Below are 20,376 nucleotides of genomic sequence, written 5' to 3'. Positions count from 1 at the left end.
ACTGGCGTTCAGTTTCTAGTTGCGGGACATTTTAGGGATTGACTGATCAGCCATATTTCCATTGTTGCATGATTGTGATATGCACTTGGTTTTATATGAGATTATTCATTGTTTTATGTGAACTGTTTTTAAGTTGTTCAAGTGTTTAGAACAACAATAAATAACCCTTTTATTTTAATCAGTAAATCACACCTATCAGAATGTGTATACATACTTTTATGTCTGACCTACATCTGGTGTAAATACTACTGTTTTTGAGCTGGACGTATCTTGAGATACAGCCGGCTCACTATATACTGTACACATGTACTTTTATTGCATGATGTTTTTCCAACTTTTGGTTCGCAACTGTGTCCGACTGTAAATAAGCTCCTTAATATTTTCCACTTTTTTCTCAGCTGCCTATATGGACATACTCCCAATTAGCTCTGTCCAGTTAGAGTCTAACATATGAAATTGTTGTTCATGCATTTGTTTGCCATATAAGATCTACGTTTTGTGACATCACAATCTTATTCATACATACAAAATATATTCTCACCTCATGAATAATCTTTGTAAGGGTCTCCGAATAATTTTTATATTGTATTCCAAATATTGGATAGGCAGAATGCAATGCCACACAGCCTCTGTTCTTAAGAACTCGAGATACTTCTAGCATGAATTTGTCTACGGGAAACCAGTGAGCAGCAAAATCTGCATTAATTAGATCCACAGAGGCATCTTCAACTGGCATCTTCTCAACTGAGGAAATCCTATAAAGAGAATGTAGTGGTAATCAATTGAGTACACACATTACTTCGGACATAGGTGCCAGCTCTGTGGGTGCTTCAGCATCTTCAATACTTGTGCTACCAAAGTCACTAAACTGTTGAGGGTGAAAATTGCTACATTCTGTCACTGTGAATGGGAACTGGATACGGTGGTGCAGTCTGTATAGCTATTGTGCATGTGCAATAGTTACCAGCCCAAAAGCACTACTACCCTTGAGCGACCCTTCTACCTTACTGCTATGTGCAGTACATAACCTCCTATTTCCACAATACTGCCAGCAATATCACCTGTATCTAATGAGACCAATGTTCCAGTTAAGCTTGCAACGTGTAGTCTGACCTTACTCACATTTGCTTACACCTATTTTAAGCAAGCATCTGCCAACATAACATGTCTACGCATGACCAAGAGGAGCCTCAATCATTTTTAAAAGCTCTTATGACTACGGATACTTTTAGGCTTTGGGCTCATGACACAGAGGTGCGGTAGAATGATATTTATGAAGTTATATTCATGGTTGTGCCAACAAATATATTCTTCAAATTTAGGATATGGATGATTACTCACTGATACATTACATTCTCCTGTGGTGTAAATTTTCTTGCTTCATTTATCTGACTCTCACTAATGTCTATTCCAATCACTTTGCAGAAATATTGTGCCAGATGTCGTGTTGATCTTCCTGTTCCACAGCCAGCATCTACTGCCAGTTCAAAGGGTCGCCCCTTCTGAAGAGAAAAGAAAAAATATCCACCCTTATTGCCCATTATTTCACCTTCATTTATTCAAATAAAAATAAAATAAACACATACATATATATTCACATACACACACACACTTGTGGATTGAACTAAACTCCAGACGAAACATCTGTAAACACATTACTTTGATAAGCCTACTAAACCAATGTTTAACTAGTGGGGTGATATGTCACCCCCACTAGTTATTATAGCTACAGTTTTTATTAGTTGCATTTTAACCAACTTTCTCAACTTTCCATCTGCAATCAGTCTGTTTTATTAATTTTCCTCAGCGACAGATCACATACATGTAATTGCTTGTGAAAGACTCCATGAATGTGTGAAATGAGCCTTTAGGAAGCAGACTTTTAAATAAATCAGTTTAAATGAACATTAAATCCGTTGTAAGTAGTGCTGTTGACAGAAAGGACAACTGCCTTTGATGGACTGTATAGGTGAATTCTGAACATTTTTTTCTGTTCTAATAGAGCATCCATATGGGCAATTCCTTTCCTTTAATTATGCATGACTGCTCTGTTCCATTCACCTCAATTTAAATGAGCAGAAACAGGAAACATATCAGGGGGTAAATGTATCAAGCTGAGAGTTTTCCGGCGGGTTTGAAAAACCAATCAGATTCTAGCTATCATTTATTTAGTACATTCTACAAAATGATAGCTAGAATCTGATTGGTTGCTATGGGCAACATCTCCACTTTTCAAACCCGCCGGAAAACTCTCAGCTTGATACATTTACCCCTAGATGGCATTTTTAATAACCCTATAAGCAAATGCACATGAGTGTTCAGCCCAAAGAATGCTTTCCGTGTTGTACAAAGTGCTGAAACCATTCGAAGTAGTCATCTGTGAAGTGAGTTCAGAGACATCTAGCTTGAGCCAAGTGATTCCCTTAGTTAGACTTTTGGAAAAGCAGCTTGAGAAACTGAAGGAGTAGATGAAACAAAGAAATGATGCTAAGTATGTCGGACTTGTAGATCAAGTACTTTAATCGCTTTGCCAGGATCCAAGAGTTATCAAAATCTTGAAATCGGATCACTACATTTTTGTGACTGTGCTTGATCCTAGGTTTAAGACCTATGCCTTCTCTTTGTTTCCAACTGACCCAGATCTCAAGAAGATGCAAGGATCTCCTGGTGAGCAAGATGACAGCTCAAGTGCTACATGACAGGACGGCATCTTCTCCATCAGTTTCACACTCAACTGCTGCTCGGAAAAAAACTTTGCTTTCCCAAGAGACCCAGGGATGATGCAGATGACTCAGTACAACATTTTGACATTTGGTCTGGGCTAAAAAAATGACCAAATACCGTGACACCTCTGCTGTAACTCCACCTGATCCTATTATCAACAACCAAAGGATGGTGGAGGATTATTTTAACAACAGCATAGAAATAGACACATTACATACTGGGAGGAAAAAAGGAGGATTTGGAGAACCATGTACAAACTCGCTTTGCAATACCTAAGCTGCCCACCCTCCAGTGGGTACTCAGAAAGTTTTCAGCACAGCCGGGAAACTTGTCAGCAATCGGCATAGTAGGCTACTTCCACAAAATGTACTAAAAAATGAACTACAATTTCCACAAGGAAGTCCTTTTCTGCCAATTACATCAAAGTACAGAGACTTCTGTAATGGTGGATTCCAGTGGGGATGAATTAATAATGTGTGAGGATGATGTACACACTGATGAGGGTAAGGATGAGGCTGAGGATGATGACAACATCTTGCCACAGTAGAATTCATTAACAGCACTGTTAGCTTAGGTGCCTTAAACCCATTGTTAGCTTGTTCTGTGGGGGCCCAAACAAACCAAGCACTTCAGCTGCAAAAGTGGCACTTCTTGTCGCTGAAGTGCTTGGTTTGTTAAAGTGTGCATGTCCTTTTTACCCATATGTGCCAATGTGCTGTATACTGTTGTGTGCTTTGCAAAACTTAGCTTTCACCAACACACCCATTGATTATGCAGATGACTCAGCACAACATTTTGACATCTGGGGATAAATGTATCATACTGTAACAGATTCTGGATACTATATTACTAATCTTGATTAGCACTGGCTTACCTGAGGTGCGGAGTCTAACGATCTCCCCGGTGTTCACCAAGAACCGCCGCAAGGCGGGGTGGGCTTTGCTGCCAGGAGTCGCAGGTCGCGGTCCCCAGGTTCGCCTCAAGATGTAGTACAGCGAAATGAAGCGGTGGTAGTGGAGTCAAACAAGCCGGTTCGGTACACAGGAATGGAGTCAGGCAGAATCAGATGGCAACTCGGAGTCAACAAGCCAGGTTCGGTACACGGGTCACAAGAATAGGAGAATGGTCAGCAAGCCGGGTCAGTACACAGGGAAAGGAGAGCCAGGGAAGTCAAACAGGCAGAGATCAGCACACAGGAAGACACTGGAAACTGGAAGACACTGCAATCCACGAAGAGCAGGAGCCAGGAACAGGTAAGTGTTGCTCTGACACTCAGCGAGTGTCAGAGTGAGGTTTTTATACTGAAGGGGATTCAAAATCCCCGCCTCTAGGGTTGTGGTCATGTGACCGCCTCCGGGTGCGGTCACATGGTCCTGAATGCGGAAGTGCGGCTGGACGGAGCGGCGGGGATCAGGTAAGTCCGTGACAGTACCCCCTGCCATAAAGGTGGACTCCGAACACCTAATAGGGTTTCAAAGGAAATTTTTTATGGAAGGATTTAAGTAGACGGGGAGCATGTAGATCAATGGCTCTTACCCATGAGCGCTTCTCAGGGCCGTAACCCTTCCAATCTACCAAGAACTGTATGGCACCTTGAACTTTACGAGAATCTAGGATAGTTTTAATCTCGTATTCGACTTGATCCAGATCCACAGCAGGAGGAGGAGTTCTGGATGAGGTGGAGAATCTGTTGGTTACCATCGGTTTTAACAAGGAGACATGGAAGACATTGGGTATACGTAAAGAGGGAGGCAGACTCAATCTAAAGGCTACGGGATTAATAATCTCAGATATAGCGAATGGGCCAATAAACTTGGGAGCAAATGTTTTACTGGGGACCTTTAAACGAATGTTCTGGGTGGATAGCCATACCCTGTCACCAACTGCAAAACTTGGAGTCATTCTTCTCCTTTTATCGTAGAATTTTTTGGAACGAGTAGTTGCTTTCTTTAAATTTGTCTCGGTTTGTTCCCAAATAGAAGAGAAGTTACGAAACAGAGAGTCCACTGCTGGAACTTCGGAAGATGAGACTTGAGAGAAGGTGGGTAGTCTAGGATGGCAGCCATACAGAACAAAAAAGGGGGAGTTAGAGATGGCCTCATGGAAATGGTTGTTATGGGCGAACTCGGCCCAAGGGAGAAGGTCCACCCAGTTGTCTTGGTTACTAGAGATAAATATTCTTAGAAACTTCTCTAATTCTTGGTTGGTTCTCTCAGTAGCCCCATTGGACTGGGGATGATATGCGGAAGAAAAGTCAAGCTTAATCCCGGATTTATTGCAAAAAGACAGCCAAAATTTTGATATGAATTGTGATCCCCTAGTGGAGACAATATGTTGAGGACAGCCGTGGAGGCGAAATATTTCTTTAATAAAAATATCGGCTAAGGAGGAGGAAGAAGGAAGACCTTTGAGAGCAATAAAGTGAGCTGTTTTAGAGAAGCGATCCGTGACCACAAGCACTACAGTACAGGATTTGGAAGGAGGAAGGTCCGTGATAAAATCCATGGAGATCTGTGACCATGGGTAATCAGGAATGGGTAATGGGAGCAAGCATCCATAAGGCTTCTTCCTAGAGGTCTTGTGTTGAGCACATTTGGAACAAGCAGCAACAAATCTCTTCACATCCTCCAGCAAGGAAGGCCACCAGTAGCTTCGGGACAATAAGTCCCAGGTCTTGCGAATGCCGGCATGCCCAGAGAAGAGTGAGTGATGAGCCCAGTGAAGGAGCCGGGTGCGTAGATGTGGCAAGATGAATGTTTTGCCCGGAGGACAACCCTTTTTCAGGTGTGTAGCTGCCAATACTTGACATGGATTTACAATGAATTTATTATCTTCCGAGGATTCCATGTCAGCTGGATCAAAAGAGCGAGATAAGGCGTCTGCCTTCGTATTCTTAGACCCTGAGTGAAAAGTGATGTTGAAATCAAAGCGTGAGAACAATAAGGACCACCTTGCTTGTCGAGGGTTTAGACATCGAGCAGTGCGTAAGTAAAGCAAATTCTTATGGTCAGTATATATGGTGATAGGAAATTGCGCTCCTTCTAGTAAATGTCTCCATTCGGAGAGAGCCAACTTGATGGCCAGGAGCTCTTTGTCGCCAATCCCATAATTCCTCTCAGCAGGTAAAAAGCAACGGGAAAAGAATCCGCAGGGATGAAGTTTTCCAGAAGGACCTCGCTGTGATAGTACGGCTCCTGTGCCAACAGAAGAGGCATCTACCTCCAGGACAAAAGGACGAGAACAATCTGGCTGTTGAAGAATGGGTGCAGATGAAAAAAGAGACTTTAATAATATAAAGGCTTGGATAGCCTCAGTGGACCAAATACCAGCATCAGCAGATTTGCGGGTCAATGATGTGATGGGAGCTACGAGAGAAGAGTACCCCTTGATAAATTGACGATAATAGTTGGAGAATCCTAGTAAGCGTTGAGTGGCCTTAAGTCCAGTCAAGTATGGCTTTCAATTTTGTGGGATCCATCTGTAGACCGGTGCCCGAAATAATATATCCCAGGAAGGGAATTTGTTTCTGCTCGAAGGTGCATTTCTCCAATTTGCAAAATAGCTGATTTTTTCGGATACGAGAGAGGACCTCCAATACATGAGTACGATGAGATGCTAGATCTTGAGAAAAGATGAGAATGTCGTCCAAGTAGATGACTACGGATTGGTACAAGAGGTCTTGAAACAGCTTATTCATAAAGCTCTGAAATATGGCTGGGGCATTGCATAGCCCGAAAGGCATGACCAGATATTCAAAGTGGCCATCTCGGGTGTTGAACGCCGTCTTCCAATCATCCCCCTCCTTAATGCGTATAAGGTTATACGCTCCTCTGAGATCAAGTTTAGAAGAGATGGTGGCACCCTTCTCTGGGCATGCCGGCATTCGCACCCGATTTCCGGTGACTTGTACAAATCGGGGAATGATACATCTACCCCGTGGGGGTATGATACATTTACCCCCTGGTCTACTTCAAAAGAATTGACCAAAATTAGTGACTGCTTTGCCATAACTCCACCTGATCCTACTATCAACATCGAAAGAATGGTGACGGATTTTATTTTTTTACGTTATAAAGACAACAGTTTTATTAACAAAGAACAACTTTGCTTGTAGAAGTAATGTAAGCATGGACGTCTAAATAGACATGTATATGTATTACTCAAACCTTCCACTTTGCTGCCATTCAATCAGTATTGCACAAAATGTTCGTAATCTGCACTTTACGTCAAAGGTACCTAGCTATATTTTTTTTTTTGGGGATTGGGGCCGATTTGAAGCTCAGTGATGACCTTGCTTTTTGCTGTGAATGTCAATGGCTCTTTTTGTCACAGTCTGTCTGAAGCAGATCTAATGCCACTCCAGATGTAATATCCATTCCTGTGTCAACATAAGTTTGGCAGTTCTTCAGGAGATTCAGGAAATTAAAGATGGAGCACGAGCAGACATGGTTTAATAATGTAGGGCCCGATTCATCAAATTTCGCAAACGCATACGCACCTGCTAAATGGCTCTGCGCATGCGCGAAACAACACTTAAGCTGCGCAAAACGCCACATACGCTACGCAATCACGGCAGATACAGCTCTCAAAAGTCAACTCAAACTCCAACACAAATAGATTTGAGATGACTGCTGACCACTTGAGAACAAAGGGGTGGGAATGGGCGGAGAGTAAGCGCGGACTGGGCGGAGATGAGATAGTACTTGAGTAAAGTAGGCGCTATGCTTTTTCACTTGAGAATAGTAGGCGTTCCCTCTGACCAGATGAGTGAAACTGACGTCACTCCTGTCTCAAATCTTTCACAAAAGTTAAGGAAGGCCAGGGTCATGTTTAACTCCAATACAGCTAGCTAAAACAACTATTAAACGCCTTTAGGAGCATCTTTTGCGTTTAAAACGCAAAACGAAATATGCACAACATACATACATATCAATACAGACTGTTTTTGCCATTTTTTTCTTTTAATAAAAAAAAAATATTTATTGGGATTTTTTTTTAAATCCAGTATTTTTATTGAAATTTTTTAAGATATAAACATACTAAACAAAAAGAAAAGAAAAACAATCGCATACATATCGGAATTAAATGACGGAATTTACAAGATTACATTAAAGCATAATAATAATAAATGTGCTATATTCATTCAGGATCATACATCGTAAATGCTTATACATAAGTATGTTACACATGCAGGGTTTATTACATGGACTCAGATACTTATTATAAGAACTGCGGTAGCCATACATTTAAGTAGATAGAGCATCTGTACTAGATGACATAGGATAGAATGGAGACTCTAACCATCTGTACCATATAATCTCAAATTCCTTCAGAGCCTGTCTGCTAGTATAAACAAATCTCTCATGCCTTATGGTGGTATTGACCAGTGCCTTCCAATTTTTAACCGTGGGACTCGTCGGGGCCAACCACAGCCTCGCTATACAGACCTTAGCCAACATCAATAACTGTGAAATGTACATTTTTGTCAGTTTATTAACTTTCCCTTTCAATCGGAGCCCAAAGAGACAAGTGGCCGGTGAACTAAGAGACACTTCAATTCCAGTAACCTGAATACATCTCCTGATCCTTCGCCAGAAGATTTGTATACATGAACACTCCCATAGAAGGTGCCAAAAGTTAGCATTGATCGAATTGCATTTCGGACAGTTAGGGGTAGCATCCGGGCGAAATTTTGCCAATCTAATAGGGTTAAAGTAGGCCCTGTGTTAGATAAACACCTGTATTTGTTGAAATTTTAATGATGAAGTATAACCTTTAGTACTGTCTGTAACCATTTACCACTCCGTGTCTGATAAAGGGCCAATATCTATTTCCCACTGATTCCTCAAACCATCCAAATCATCTGCAGTGGATTAATACAAAAGACATGAATACATTCGAGAGATCAGACCCCTATAACTCAAGGCCTGTAATTGTTTCCTCAGTGGATCCACCCCAAACACCAAAGTCTCCCCTTTAAATTGTGTGTTTAGGGCGTGTCGTAACTGAAGGTAAGAATAAAACATTGTTCTGGGTACAGAGAATTCCCCAACCAACTGTTCGAAGGATTTAAGTACATTTGTATCATAAAGCTGACCTACCGACACCACACCCAACCGAGACCACTCCCTGGCCCTCTTCACTGTATTCAACTTCTCAAATTTCTTTGCCCCCCAGATAGGAGTATATGGATCAATGTCAGTTTGTTTCATTATTTTATTACAGATTGTCCAAATCTTAACTGCCTGAATCAGGAGCGGAGGAGCCCGCATACTAAGCCGCCCCGCCAGCAGTGACTGTAAGGGAGTGTGATTAGAATTAAATTGGTGTACCAACACCCAATGTAGCTCATGGTAATCGGGGTCCGAAACTCATGCCTTAAGGTGGACCAATTGAGAGGCAAAATAATATAATTTCAAGTTAGGAAGTGCAAATCCACCAGAAGATCTGGATCTATACAGCGAGCTGAGCTTGACCTTAGCCCTTCCCCCTCCCCAAACCAATGAAATCAAATAGCTATCAATGCATCGGAAAATGGAGGGTGGAATATATACAGGTGACTGCTGGAGTATATATAAAAACTTTGGCTGCACCATCATCTTAATTAAATTTATCCTACCGGAGACAGAAAGTGGGAGTTTCTTCCATACATGAGTTTTTTCTTTAATGTATTTGATCTGGGGCCGCAAATTAAGTTCTACATATTTAGCGGGAGTATTAGAGATCCATATTCCCAAGTATTTGAATTTCGATGCCCATTTTAACTGTAAGCCTTCTGGCATTGTCACGGGACACTCCCATCCCAGAGGGAACACGCTAGATTTATCCCAATTAATTTTTAGGCCGGAAAAAACCCCAAATCCATCAACCACCCGCAGCAAATGTTTTAGGGAAGTGTCGTGATCTGAAAGGAACAACAGCATATCATCTGCATATAATGCCACCTTTTCCTCTCTGTGCTCTGATCTAAGTCCCACAATTTCTCTATCATGCCGAATCTTACAGGTTTAGCGGCTCTATTGCTAATGCAAACAGGGCCGGAGACAACGGGCATCCCTGTCTAGTACCCCGCTCTAATTGAAATTGTTGAGAAAGATGCCCATTGACACAGACCCGCGCCACTGGATGTGAATACAAAAGTTTAACCCATTTTATAAATTCCAGGCCCACTCCAAATCGGGACAATACCTCCCACAGGTATGGCCACTCCACCGAGTCAAACGCCTTGGCTGCGTCCAAGGACACCACAACTTCGCTCTCAGAAGAGGGTGACCGCACCTGCAGGAGAGTATACAGCCTTCTAAGATTGATAGACGTGGACTTGCCCGGCATAAATCCCGTCTGATCCGGATGAATTAATTCCAGCACCACTCTACTTAACCTCAAAGCCAGTAATTTTGCTAGAATCTTAACATCATTTGACAAAAGTGAAATCGGGCGGTAGGACTCAGGGTACAACAAATCTTTCCAGCACCACCACCACTATTGCCTCTGCCATTGAAGGGGAAAGAGCGCCAATCTCACCCAGCTCGCTGAATGTATCCAACAACCTAGACACAAAAAAGGGCCGGTGTTTTTTATATAATTCAATTGGGATTCCATCTACTCCAGGGGCTTTACCATTAGGGAATGACATAATAGCTATATCAATCTCTTCAAGAGTAAAGGGTGAGTCCAAAAACTCACTACTATCATCGGAGAGGACAGGAAGGGAGATACCATTCAAATACTGCTGTAACGTATCCATGTCATATCTGTCACGGGCACTAGGAGTCTTTACCCAGGGATCACCAGGTGATAGGCTTACCAGAGCAGTATAGGTGGTAATATGGTACTCTGGTAGCAGGGTGATCACGGAACAGGAAATAGCAGATGATGAGATGCTCAGGAAAGTCTATGACTAGCAGCACTGGCAATATGGAGGTAGTAATACACGAGGAACTGTATGGACAAAGGACATGTGAAGGTAGTCAGTGGTCTGCGGTAGCAAGTTGTACCACTGCTATAGTGAGGAGGAATGTCCAACAGAAACGAGGAGGTGATGAGAGTCAGCGGTCTGCGGATAGCAAGTTGTACCGCTGTCAGAGTGAAGGAATGGAATCCAAGTGGAGGTATCCGGGGAGTCAGTGGTCTGCGTTAGCAAGTTGTACCACTGCTATGTGAGAGGATACTGGAACAGGTGAAACTGTAAACAGGAGTCAGTGGTCTGCCACTAGCAAGTTGTACTACTGAATATATATGTGAGGAGGTGCACGGGGAGAGACTGCAACACAATATATACACGGGCACCTTGACTTTGATCCACAGTAATATGCACAATATAAATGTATAAATGACTGAACAACACTGCCAATATAGAAAGTCTCTTGAAGTAATCCGGCATAAGATAACACAGTCAATGATGGCAATAGACTCAGCGGATAGTACACTCCAGAGGAGAACCAACACAGTCCAGCAAGGTATGCAATACACAGCACAGTCAATGGGAAGTATGCATACCGTGGTTCAGGAGAAGGCAGTCAGACAGGAGTGCAGAGATACCTGAAGGGCAGGAGGCCAGCAGGATACAAGTCCCTGGATGGGTGAAGCAGGGGTCTAGCAGGTGCAGCGCACAGGTAGGTAGACCAGCAGGGAACACAGGAAGGCGTGGAGAGCGGATCAGCAGTAGATGGATGAGTAGCGCTGAGAAGTAACAGCAGCGGGTCTCTGCGGGAACACGGAGGTAACCAATAGCAACCAGCAGGTGCAGTAACGATGGGACACCGGAGCAGAGTTGAACTGGAACAGATGATCACGGAGAGTAGCGGGTAGCAATAGTGGCAGCAGACTCAAGGAAACACGGTAGAGTAGACAAGGACTGAAGACTGAAGCGCACAGAGGCAGCGGATAGGAATCAGCTAAACAGTCACGATGAAACACAGACGAGTTGCAGGTTGAAGACTGTAGTGCACGGAGGCAGCGGATAGGAATCAGCCAAACAGTCACGATGATGAAACACAGACGAGTAGCAGGTTGAAGCCTGTAGTGCACGGAGGCAGCGGATAGGAATCAGCTGGCAGTCACAATCATGAACAGGTGAGTGGATGTGGTTGAAGCCTGTAATGCACGGAGGCAGCGGATAGGAATCAGCTGGCAGTCACAATCATGAACAGGTGAGTGGATGTGGTTGAAGCCTGTAATGCACGGAGGCAGCGGATAGGCATCAGCTAACAGTCCCAATGATACCTGGTAGAGTTGAAGTGATTAGAAGACTGTAGTGCACGGAGGCAGCGGATAGGAATCAGCTCACAGTCACGATGATACAGTAGATGGTAGAAGTGGTATGGGAACCACAGTAGCAGAAGTGGTTTGGAAACCACAGAGGTAGAAGTGGTTTGGAAACCACAGAATCAGCAGGGCTGAATAAACAGGAAACACAGGAACACCTTCAGAGACTCATGGGGAATGAGACTCCAAGATCAGGCAACGTGGTGTTGACCACAGGTGCTTAATATAGGGAGGTTGCCTGATCTGCCAATTAAGTTAAAGGAACATACACTGGAGGTATAGAAAGGGCTGCGCATGCGCAGTCCCTCAGGATGGAGGACGGCCACGGTTCCTAAATGTCCGGGAAGAAGCACTCACAGTCCGGTGAGTGACAGTACCCCCCCTTTTAAAGGTGGGCACAGAACGCCTGGAACCGGGCTTGTCCGGATTTTTGGAATAAAACTTCTTCAGAAGGGCAGGAGCATTAAGATCTTCAGCTTTGATCCATGAACGCTCTTCAGGACCAAAGCCCTTCCAATGAACGAGGAAACGGAGGACTCCTCGCGAAATTTTTGCATCCAATACCTCAGTAATCTCGAAATCCTCCTCCTGATGAACTTGAACTGGCTGCGGTGCTGAGGAAGGAGTCGAGAAACGGTTGATGATGAGAGGTTTGAGCAAGGACACATGGAAGGCATTGGAGATCCGAAGATTCTTAGGAAGAAGAAGTTTAACACATACTGGATTGATAACTTGAATGATCCTATATGGACCAATAAAACGAGGGGCGAATTTCATAGATGGAACCTTCAAACGAATATTTTTGGTAGATAACCAGACACGATCTCCAATTTTTAGTGGTGGAATAGCCCGCCTCTTCTTATCTGCGAAAGACTTATATTTGTTAGATGTCTTCTTTAAACAGGTTTTGACCTGAGACCAGATATTTTTGAAGGTCTGACAAGCAGTCTCCACAGCAGGAACTTGGGTGGGCGGGAGGGCAGGAAATTCCGGAAAAGACGGATGGTGACCGTAGACCACAAAGAATGGAGTTTTGGATGATGACTCATGGTACATGTTGTTATGGGCGAATTCAGCCCAAGGGAGCAATTCTACCCAGTTGTCTTGGTTGGCTGAAGAGAACATCCTAATAAAAGTCTCAAGATCTTGATTGACTCGTTCCGTTTGTCCGTTAGATTGCGGATGGTAAGACGATGAGAGTGCTAATCGTATGCCCAAGGTTTTACAAAGGGCCCGCCAGAATCTGGAAACGAATTGTACTCCTCTATCTGACACAATCTCAGACGGACATCCATGGATGCGGAAGATTTCTTTAATGAAATGTTCAGCCAGAGTAGACGAGGAAGGTAAACCGGACAGAGGGACGAAATGAGCCATCTTCGAAAATCTGTCTACCACTACCCAAATAGTATTGTGATTCTTACTTGGTGGCAAATCAGTAACGAAATCCATACTAATATGGGTCCAAGGCTTGGACGGAATGGGTAGTGGTCGCAGCAACCCTGCTGGAGTTCTGCGGGAGGATTTGAACTGAGAACATAAATCACAGGAAGCAATAAACTCTTTGACGTCTCTCCTCATTGAAGGCCACCAGTAACTACGAGAGAGAATCTCAAAGGTCTTATGTTCACCGGCGTGTCCAGAAAAACGAGAGGCATGAAACCACGAAAGGATTTTCCTCCTCAGAGTAGGAGGCACGAGGGTCTTCCCAAATGGTAGCATTTTGGTGGATGAAGCAGCCAGAGAAATACATTTGGGGTCTAGAATAGCATGGTTGGGAACCTCTTCTACATCAGAGGACGTCACAAAAGCTCGAGATAGAGCGTCAGCTTTCTTGTTCTTAGCAGCTGGTTTGAAGGTTATAATTAATTCAAAACGGGAAAAGAAAAGAGACCATCTTGCTTGACGAGGGTTCAAGCATTGAGCAGATTGCAAATATGACAAGTTCTTATGATCCGTGAAGATCGTCACCGGATGGCGAGCTCCTTCCAACAAGTATCTCCATTCCTCTAATGCAGCTTTGATGGCCAGCAACTCCTTGTCCCCGATAGTATAGTTTTTCTCTGCGGGCAGAAGACCCCGAGAGTAGAAGGCACAAGGATGTAATTTTTGTTGCTCCGAGCGTTGGGAGAGAATAGCTCCTAAGCCCACATTAGAGGCATCTACTTCTAGGAAGAAGGGGAGTGTCACATCAGGTTGTCGCAGAATGGGAGCAGACGAGAAGGACTCTTTGAGGATTTGAAAGGCTTGGAGAGCCTCAGATGACCATTGCTTAGTATTAGCCCCTTTCCGAGTTAAGGCCACAATGGGAGATGCAATGGATGAGAAGTCTTGAATGAAGCGTCTATAGTAATTGGCAAAACCTAAAAAACGCTGGATGGCACGAAGAGTAGTTGGCTGAGGCCAATGTAGTACAGCATTTACTTTGTCTGGATCCATCTTCAGGCCAACTCCGGAAACTATATACCCCAAGAATGGAATCTGGGGTAACTCGAATGAACATTTTTCCAATTTACAGAACAACGAGTTTTTCCGTAGTCTGGAGAGGACCTCTGCCACATGTTGGTGATGAGAAGGCAGGTCCTGTGAGAAGATCAATATGTCGTCCAGGTAGACAACGACACATACATATAATAAGTCCCGAAAGATCTCATTGATGAAACCCTGGAAAACCGCGGGGGCATTACACAGCCCGAAGGGCATTACTAAATATTCGTAATGCCCATCTCTGGTGTTAAACGCGGTCTTCCATTCGTCACCGGAACGGATTCTAATTAAATTGTAGGCACCACGAAGATCCAACTTAGTAAATATCCGAGCTCCCTTGATGCGATCAAATAGCTCAGTGATCAGCGGAATGGGATACCGATTCTTGATAGTAATGGCGTTGAGTCCACGAAAATCTATACAAGGGCGTAATGATCCATCCTTCTTTTTGACGAAGAAGAACCCAGCTCCAGCGGGAGAGGTGGAAGGTCGAATGAACCCACGCTGGAGATTCTCCTGTATGTACTCAGATGTGGCTTGAGTTTCAGGTAACGAGAGAGGATAGACCCGACCCCTGGGAGGAGTCTTGCCAGGTAGAAGGTCGATCGGACAATCCCAAGAACGATGAGGAGGAAGACGTTCAGACTGAGCTTTATCAAACACATCGGCAAATGAAGCATACTGAGGAGGGAGTCCCGGGGAGGAAGATGAGATGGAAGATTGCTGTACTTTAAGAGGAATAACTTGAGAGAGACAACGATGGTGACATTCAGGCCCCCAAGACGTAACTTGAGGGGTGCGCCAGTCAATCTGGGGAGAGTGACATTGAAGCCATGGAAGGCCTAAGACAATCGGACTTGTCGTAACAGGAAGAATTAAAAACGAAATTTCTTCATGGTGTAGTACACCAATCTGAAGGGTTACTGGAGACGTACTCTGGGTGATGAGACCATTGATGAGACGTGATCCATCTATAGCCGTCACAGTAATGGGTGTTTTTAAAGTGATCACTGGTAGGGACCATTGATTCACTAGTGATTTAGAAATGAAATTTCCTGCTGCTCCGGAATCAATCAATGCCTGTGACTCAAAGGATTTGGTAGCAAAGGAAATCGTAACATCGAAAGCGCAGACTTTAGATTTCATAGACAATGGAGAGGACTCCAGGGACCCTAACTTCACCTCTCCAGAACTAGTTAGGGCCTGGCATTTCCCGATTTCTTAGGGCAAGAACTGAGCATATGTGTGGAATCAGCACAATAGATACAGAGTCTATTCTTTACTCTTCGTTTCCTCTCTTCTAAAGATAATTTGGAACGTCCTATCTCCATGGGAATCACAGAAGGTGAAACTGGACGAAATTGAGGGTTTAAACGAAGAGGTGCTTTAGCAGAAGTTGTTTTCTCAGATTCTCTTTCACGAAATCTCATGTCTACACGATGGCAAAGAGAGATCAAATCTTCTAGTGACGAAGGAAGCTCTTGGGTAGTCAGTGCATCTTTAATTTTATCGGAGAGCCCCTGCCAGAAGGCGGCAACTAATGCTTCAGTGTTCCACTGAAGTTCAGAGGCTAAGATCCTAAATTGAATGACATACTGTCCTACTGTATGGGAGCCTTGTCGCAAACGAAGAATGCTGGAAGCAGCGGAGGTCACACGACCTGGTTCATCGAACACACTTCGGAACGTGGAAATGAATTTGGCACTATCTTGTAGAATTGGATCGTTTCTTTCCCACAGAGGGGAGGCCCAAGCCAGGGCTTGTCCAGAAAACAATGAGATAAGATAGGCCACTCTGGAACGATGGGTAGAAAAATTTTGAGGTTGGAGTTCAAAATGGACTGAACATTGGTTAAGGAAACCTCTACAAGTTTTGGGGTCCTCGTCATATTTTGACGGAGTAGGCAGGTGAAGCGTAGGAGCTGTAGACACCTGGGATGGCACTGGGGAAACGGAGGAAAGCACAGGAGCTTCAATACTAGCTGTAACAGTCTGTCCAGATGTTCCTTGGGAGGTTAACGATTGGTAACATTGAAGTAACAGCTGTTGGCGAGCATCCTGTTGCTCCACACGGCTGACCAGATGCTGCAGCATCTCTTTAGCAGTAGGTTCCGTATCTGGGTCTGTCATGGCCTGATCTTACTGTCACGGGCACTAGGAGTCTTTACCCAGGGATCACCAGGTGATAGGCTTACCAGAGCAGTATAGGTGGTAATATGGTACTCTGGTAGCAGGGTGATCACGGAACAGGAAATAGCAGATGATGAGATGCTCAGGAAAGTCTATGACTAGCAGCACTGGCAATATGGAGGTAGTAATACACGAGGAACTGTATGGACAAAGGACATGTGAAGGTAGTCAGTGGTCTGCGGTAGCAAGTTGTACCACTGCTATAGTGAGGAGGAATGTCCAACAGAAACGAGGAGGTGATGAGAGTCAGCGGTCTGCGGATAGCAAGTTGTACCGCTGTCAGAGTGAAGGAATGGAATCCAAGTGGAGGTATCCGGGGAGTCAGTGGTCTGCGTTAGCAAGTTGTACCACTGCTATGTGAGAGGATACTGGAACAGGTGAAACTGTAAACAGGAGTCAGTGGTCTGCCACTAGCAAGTTGTACTACTGAATATATATGTGAGGAGGTGCACGGGGAGAGACTGCAACACAATATATACACGGGCACCTTGACTTTGATCCACAGTAATATGCACAATATAAATGTATAAATGACTGAACAACACTGCCAATATAGAAAGTCTCTTGAAGTAATCCGGCATAAGATAACACAGTCAATGATGGCAATAGACTCAGCGGATAGTACACTCCAGAGGAGAACCAACACAGTCCAGCAAGGTATGCAATACACAGCACAGTCAATGGGAAGTATGCATACCGTGGTTCAGGAGAAGGCAGTCAGACAGGAGTGCAGAGATACCTGAAGGGCAGGAGGCCAGCAGGATACAAGTCCCTGGATGGGTGAAGCAGGGGTCTAGCAGGTGCAGCGCACAGGTAGGTAGACCAGCAGGGAACACAGGAAGGCGTGGAGAGCGGATCAGCAGTAGATGGATGAGTAGCGCTGAGAAGTAACAGCAGCGGGTCTCTGCGGGAACACGGAGGTAACCAATAGCAACCAGCAGGTGCAGTAACGATGGGACACCGGAGCAGAGTTGAACTGGAACAGATGATCACGGAGAGTAGCGGGTAGCAATAGTGGCAGCAGACTCAAGGAAACACGGTAGAGTAGACAAGGACTGAAGACTGAAGCGCACAGAGGCAGCGGATAGGAATCAGCTAAACAGTCACGATGAAACACAGACGAGTTGCAGGTTGAAGACTGTAGTGCACGGAGGCAGCGGATAGGAATCAGCCAAACAGTCACGATGATGAAACACAGACGAGTAGCAGGTTGAAGCCTGTAGTGCACGGAGGCAGCGGATAGGAATCAGCTGGCAGTCACAATCATGAACAGGTGAGTGGATGTGGTTGAAGCCTGTAATGCACGGAGGCAGCGGATAGGAATCAGCTGGCAGTCACAATCATGAACAGGTGAGTGGATGTGGTTGAAGCCTGTAATGCACGGAGGCAGCGGATAGGCATCAGCTAACAGTCCCAATGATACCTGGTAGAGTTGAAGTGATTAGAAGACTGTAGTGCACGGAGGCAGCGGATAGGAATCAGCTCACAGTCACGATGATACAGTAGATGGTAGAAGTGGTATGGGAACCACAGTAGCAGAAGTGGTTTGGAAACCACAGAGGTAGAAGTGGTTTGGAAACCACAGAATCAGCAGGGCTGAATAAACAGGAAACACAGGAACACCTTCAGAGACTCATGGGGAATGAGACTCCAAGATCAGGCAACGTGGTGTTGACCACAGGTGCTTAATATAGGGAGGTTGCCTGATCTGCCAATTAAGTTAAAGGAACATACACTGGAGGTATAGAAAGGGCTGCGCATGCGCAGTCCCTCAGGATGGAGGACGGCCACGGTTCCTAAATGTCCGGGAAGAAGCACTCACAGTCCGGTGAGTGACAATATCTGACCTGTGACTTATATGTATTCGTGTAATATTTCTGAAATACCTCAACATTATCAGGCATCAGATACTTCTTAACCCCACTGTCATCACAGATAACCGGTACTGCCGCATCCGCCCTCTCCGCCCTTGTCAGATAAGCCAGGAAGCTACCATTTCTATCGCCCTCTGCATATCGTACATGCTTAGAAAACAGAAATTTACGTTTGGATTTCTCAAATACATACTCTACCCACTCTTTCTGGGCCAACTGCCATGTTCCCCTTGCAGCCTCAGTTTTGTCCGCAATGTATTGTGCTTCTAAGTATTTACACTTTTTCTCTAATATCTGTTCTTTTTGTCTGGACGACTTTTTAATTTCAGCTATGCCAGCAATTAATGTCCCCCTTAGGAAAGCCTTAAAAGCGTCCCAAACTATAGGTGGCCTTGCTGTTACCAGATTATCTACAAAGAAGCCTTCCCACTGTGTCACCAAGGTCGCTCCTGTACCCATCAAGGAGAGCCAGAAGGGATTTAATTTCCAAAAGGACTGGCCTCTATCAATTGCAAAATCAATAGATAGGCAGAGGGGCGAGTGGTCAGAAATTCCCCTAGCCCTATATTCCACGCTCCTTACCAGCGGTACCAGAGAGTGTGACAGCAGAGCCAGATCAATTCTTGAAAATGCATTATGTGATGTAGAAAAGCAGGAGAATTGGACATCTTCTGAGTGCCTCAAACGCCATACATCTACTAACCCCATTTCCTCAACCAGAGCAGAAAAAGCCGACTTAGAGTTGCCAACTACAGCATTTTTCTCTCGCCATCTGTCCGCCTCTCCATTTATCACATTATTAAAATCCTCTATACAAATGGCTGGAACATCTGGGAACAATGCCATGAATTCTCCACATTTCCTTAACACCTCACCATTATACGGTGGGGGTATATACAGCTAACAGAATCACCGGAACCCAATTAATGACAGCCTTCATCAGTACAAACCTTCCCCCTGCATCCACTTGAATTTTTTCCAAGGAGAAGCAGAGACGTTTATGTACCAATATAGAGACCCCTCGAGAATTAGTCGTGTACGTAGAGTGGTATGCCCTACCTACCCATGCTTTTTTAAGGGCGAGTATTCTATCACCGTGTAAGTGAGTCTCCAATAGACAAACAATATCAGGATCATTTTTTCTAATTTGTCTTAGTACAAGAGAATGTTTCACAGCATTATTTAGGCCCCGCACATTCCAGGAGAGAATTTTCAGCTCCTTATCAGATGTACCAGAATACATATAATAGTAGTCCCTCTTATCTCACTACCCCGCATCCCTCACCCCTGCAGAGCATACATTGACATACTTATAAGCACATATAATCCTTGTCTATATATTTGCGATAACATTAAAACTACCCACAACTTAAATAACTTTAATACTAAACCCATACCCCCACCCTGTATACTCCACCCAACTTAAGTATACCTTAAACCCTAACTAAAATTACCTTAAGATATTCAGCAGGCCAGCACACTACCAAAAAAGGTCACCCGCCAACCCGCAAAATACCAGAAGATAGAGGAAGGAAAAGGAAAGAAGGAAAAGGGGCGAATTGAGACAAGAGAGGAAAAGAACGGCCTTAAAGCCATGGGCTCTCCTGCCCATTACATTTTTTTTTTATTTTTTTTTTACAGTGGACCTTTCAATATTAGTTTGAAAATCACAGACCCCACCTGAGCGAAATACATTTTTTTTTTTAATCTCTTTAGAGGTCACCTTTGCAGATGCCCTGGGTATCATTTTAGCAAGCGTACCCGTGAGGTCAGAGGGGTGGAGTCTTTCGGACGCCGTAAGGTTTGCTCCAGGGTATTTGGGCCGGCTGGCCACC

The 20,376-nt window shown here is 44.3% G+C and overlaps 1 protein-coding gene across 1 annotated transcript in view; it reads right to left on the bottom strand.

Annotated features, from left to right (window-relative positions):
- The window catches only part of LOC142097987 (putative methyltransferase DDB_G0268948), an 84,870-nt gene that overhangs the window by 26,066 nt on the left and 38,428 nt on the right, over positions 1–20,376 (bottom strand). The window contains exons 2-3 of the mRNA XM_075180343.1: positions 1,342–1,502; positions 542–755 (exon numbers count right to left, since the gene is read on the bottom strand). Coding sequence (XP_075036444.1) covers positions 542–755; positions 1,342–1,502 — 375 coding nt within the window. The remainder of the gene's footprint in view (positions 1–541; positions 756–1,341; positions 1,503–20,376) is intronic.

Source organism: Mixophyes fleayi, chromosome 7 (assembly GCF_038048845.1).
Source record: "Mixophyes fleayi isolate aMixFle1 chromosome 7, aMixFle1.hap1, whole genome shotgun sequence".
NCBI lineage: Eukaryota > Metazoa > Chordata > Amphibia > Anura > Limnodynastidae > Mixophyes > Mixophyes fleayi.
Note: the sequence above shows the minus strand (reverse complement) of the source record. Positions and strands in the feature narration are given on the sequence as shown.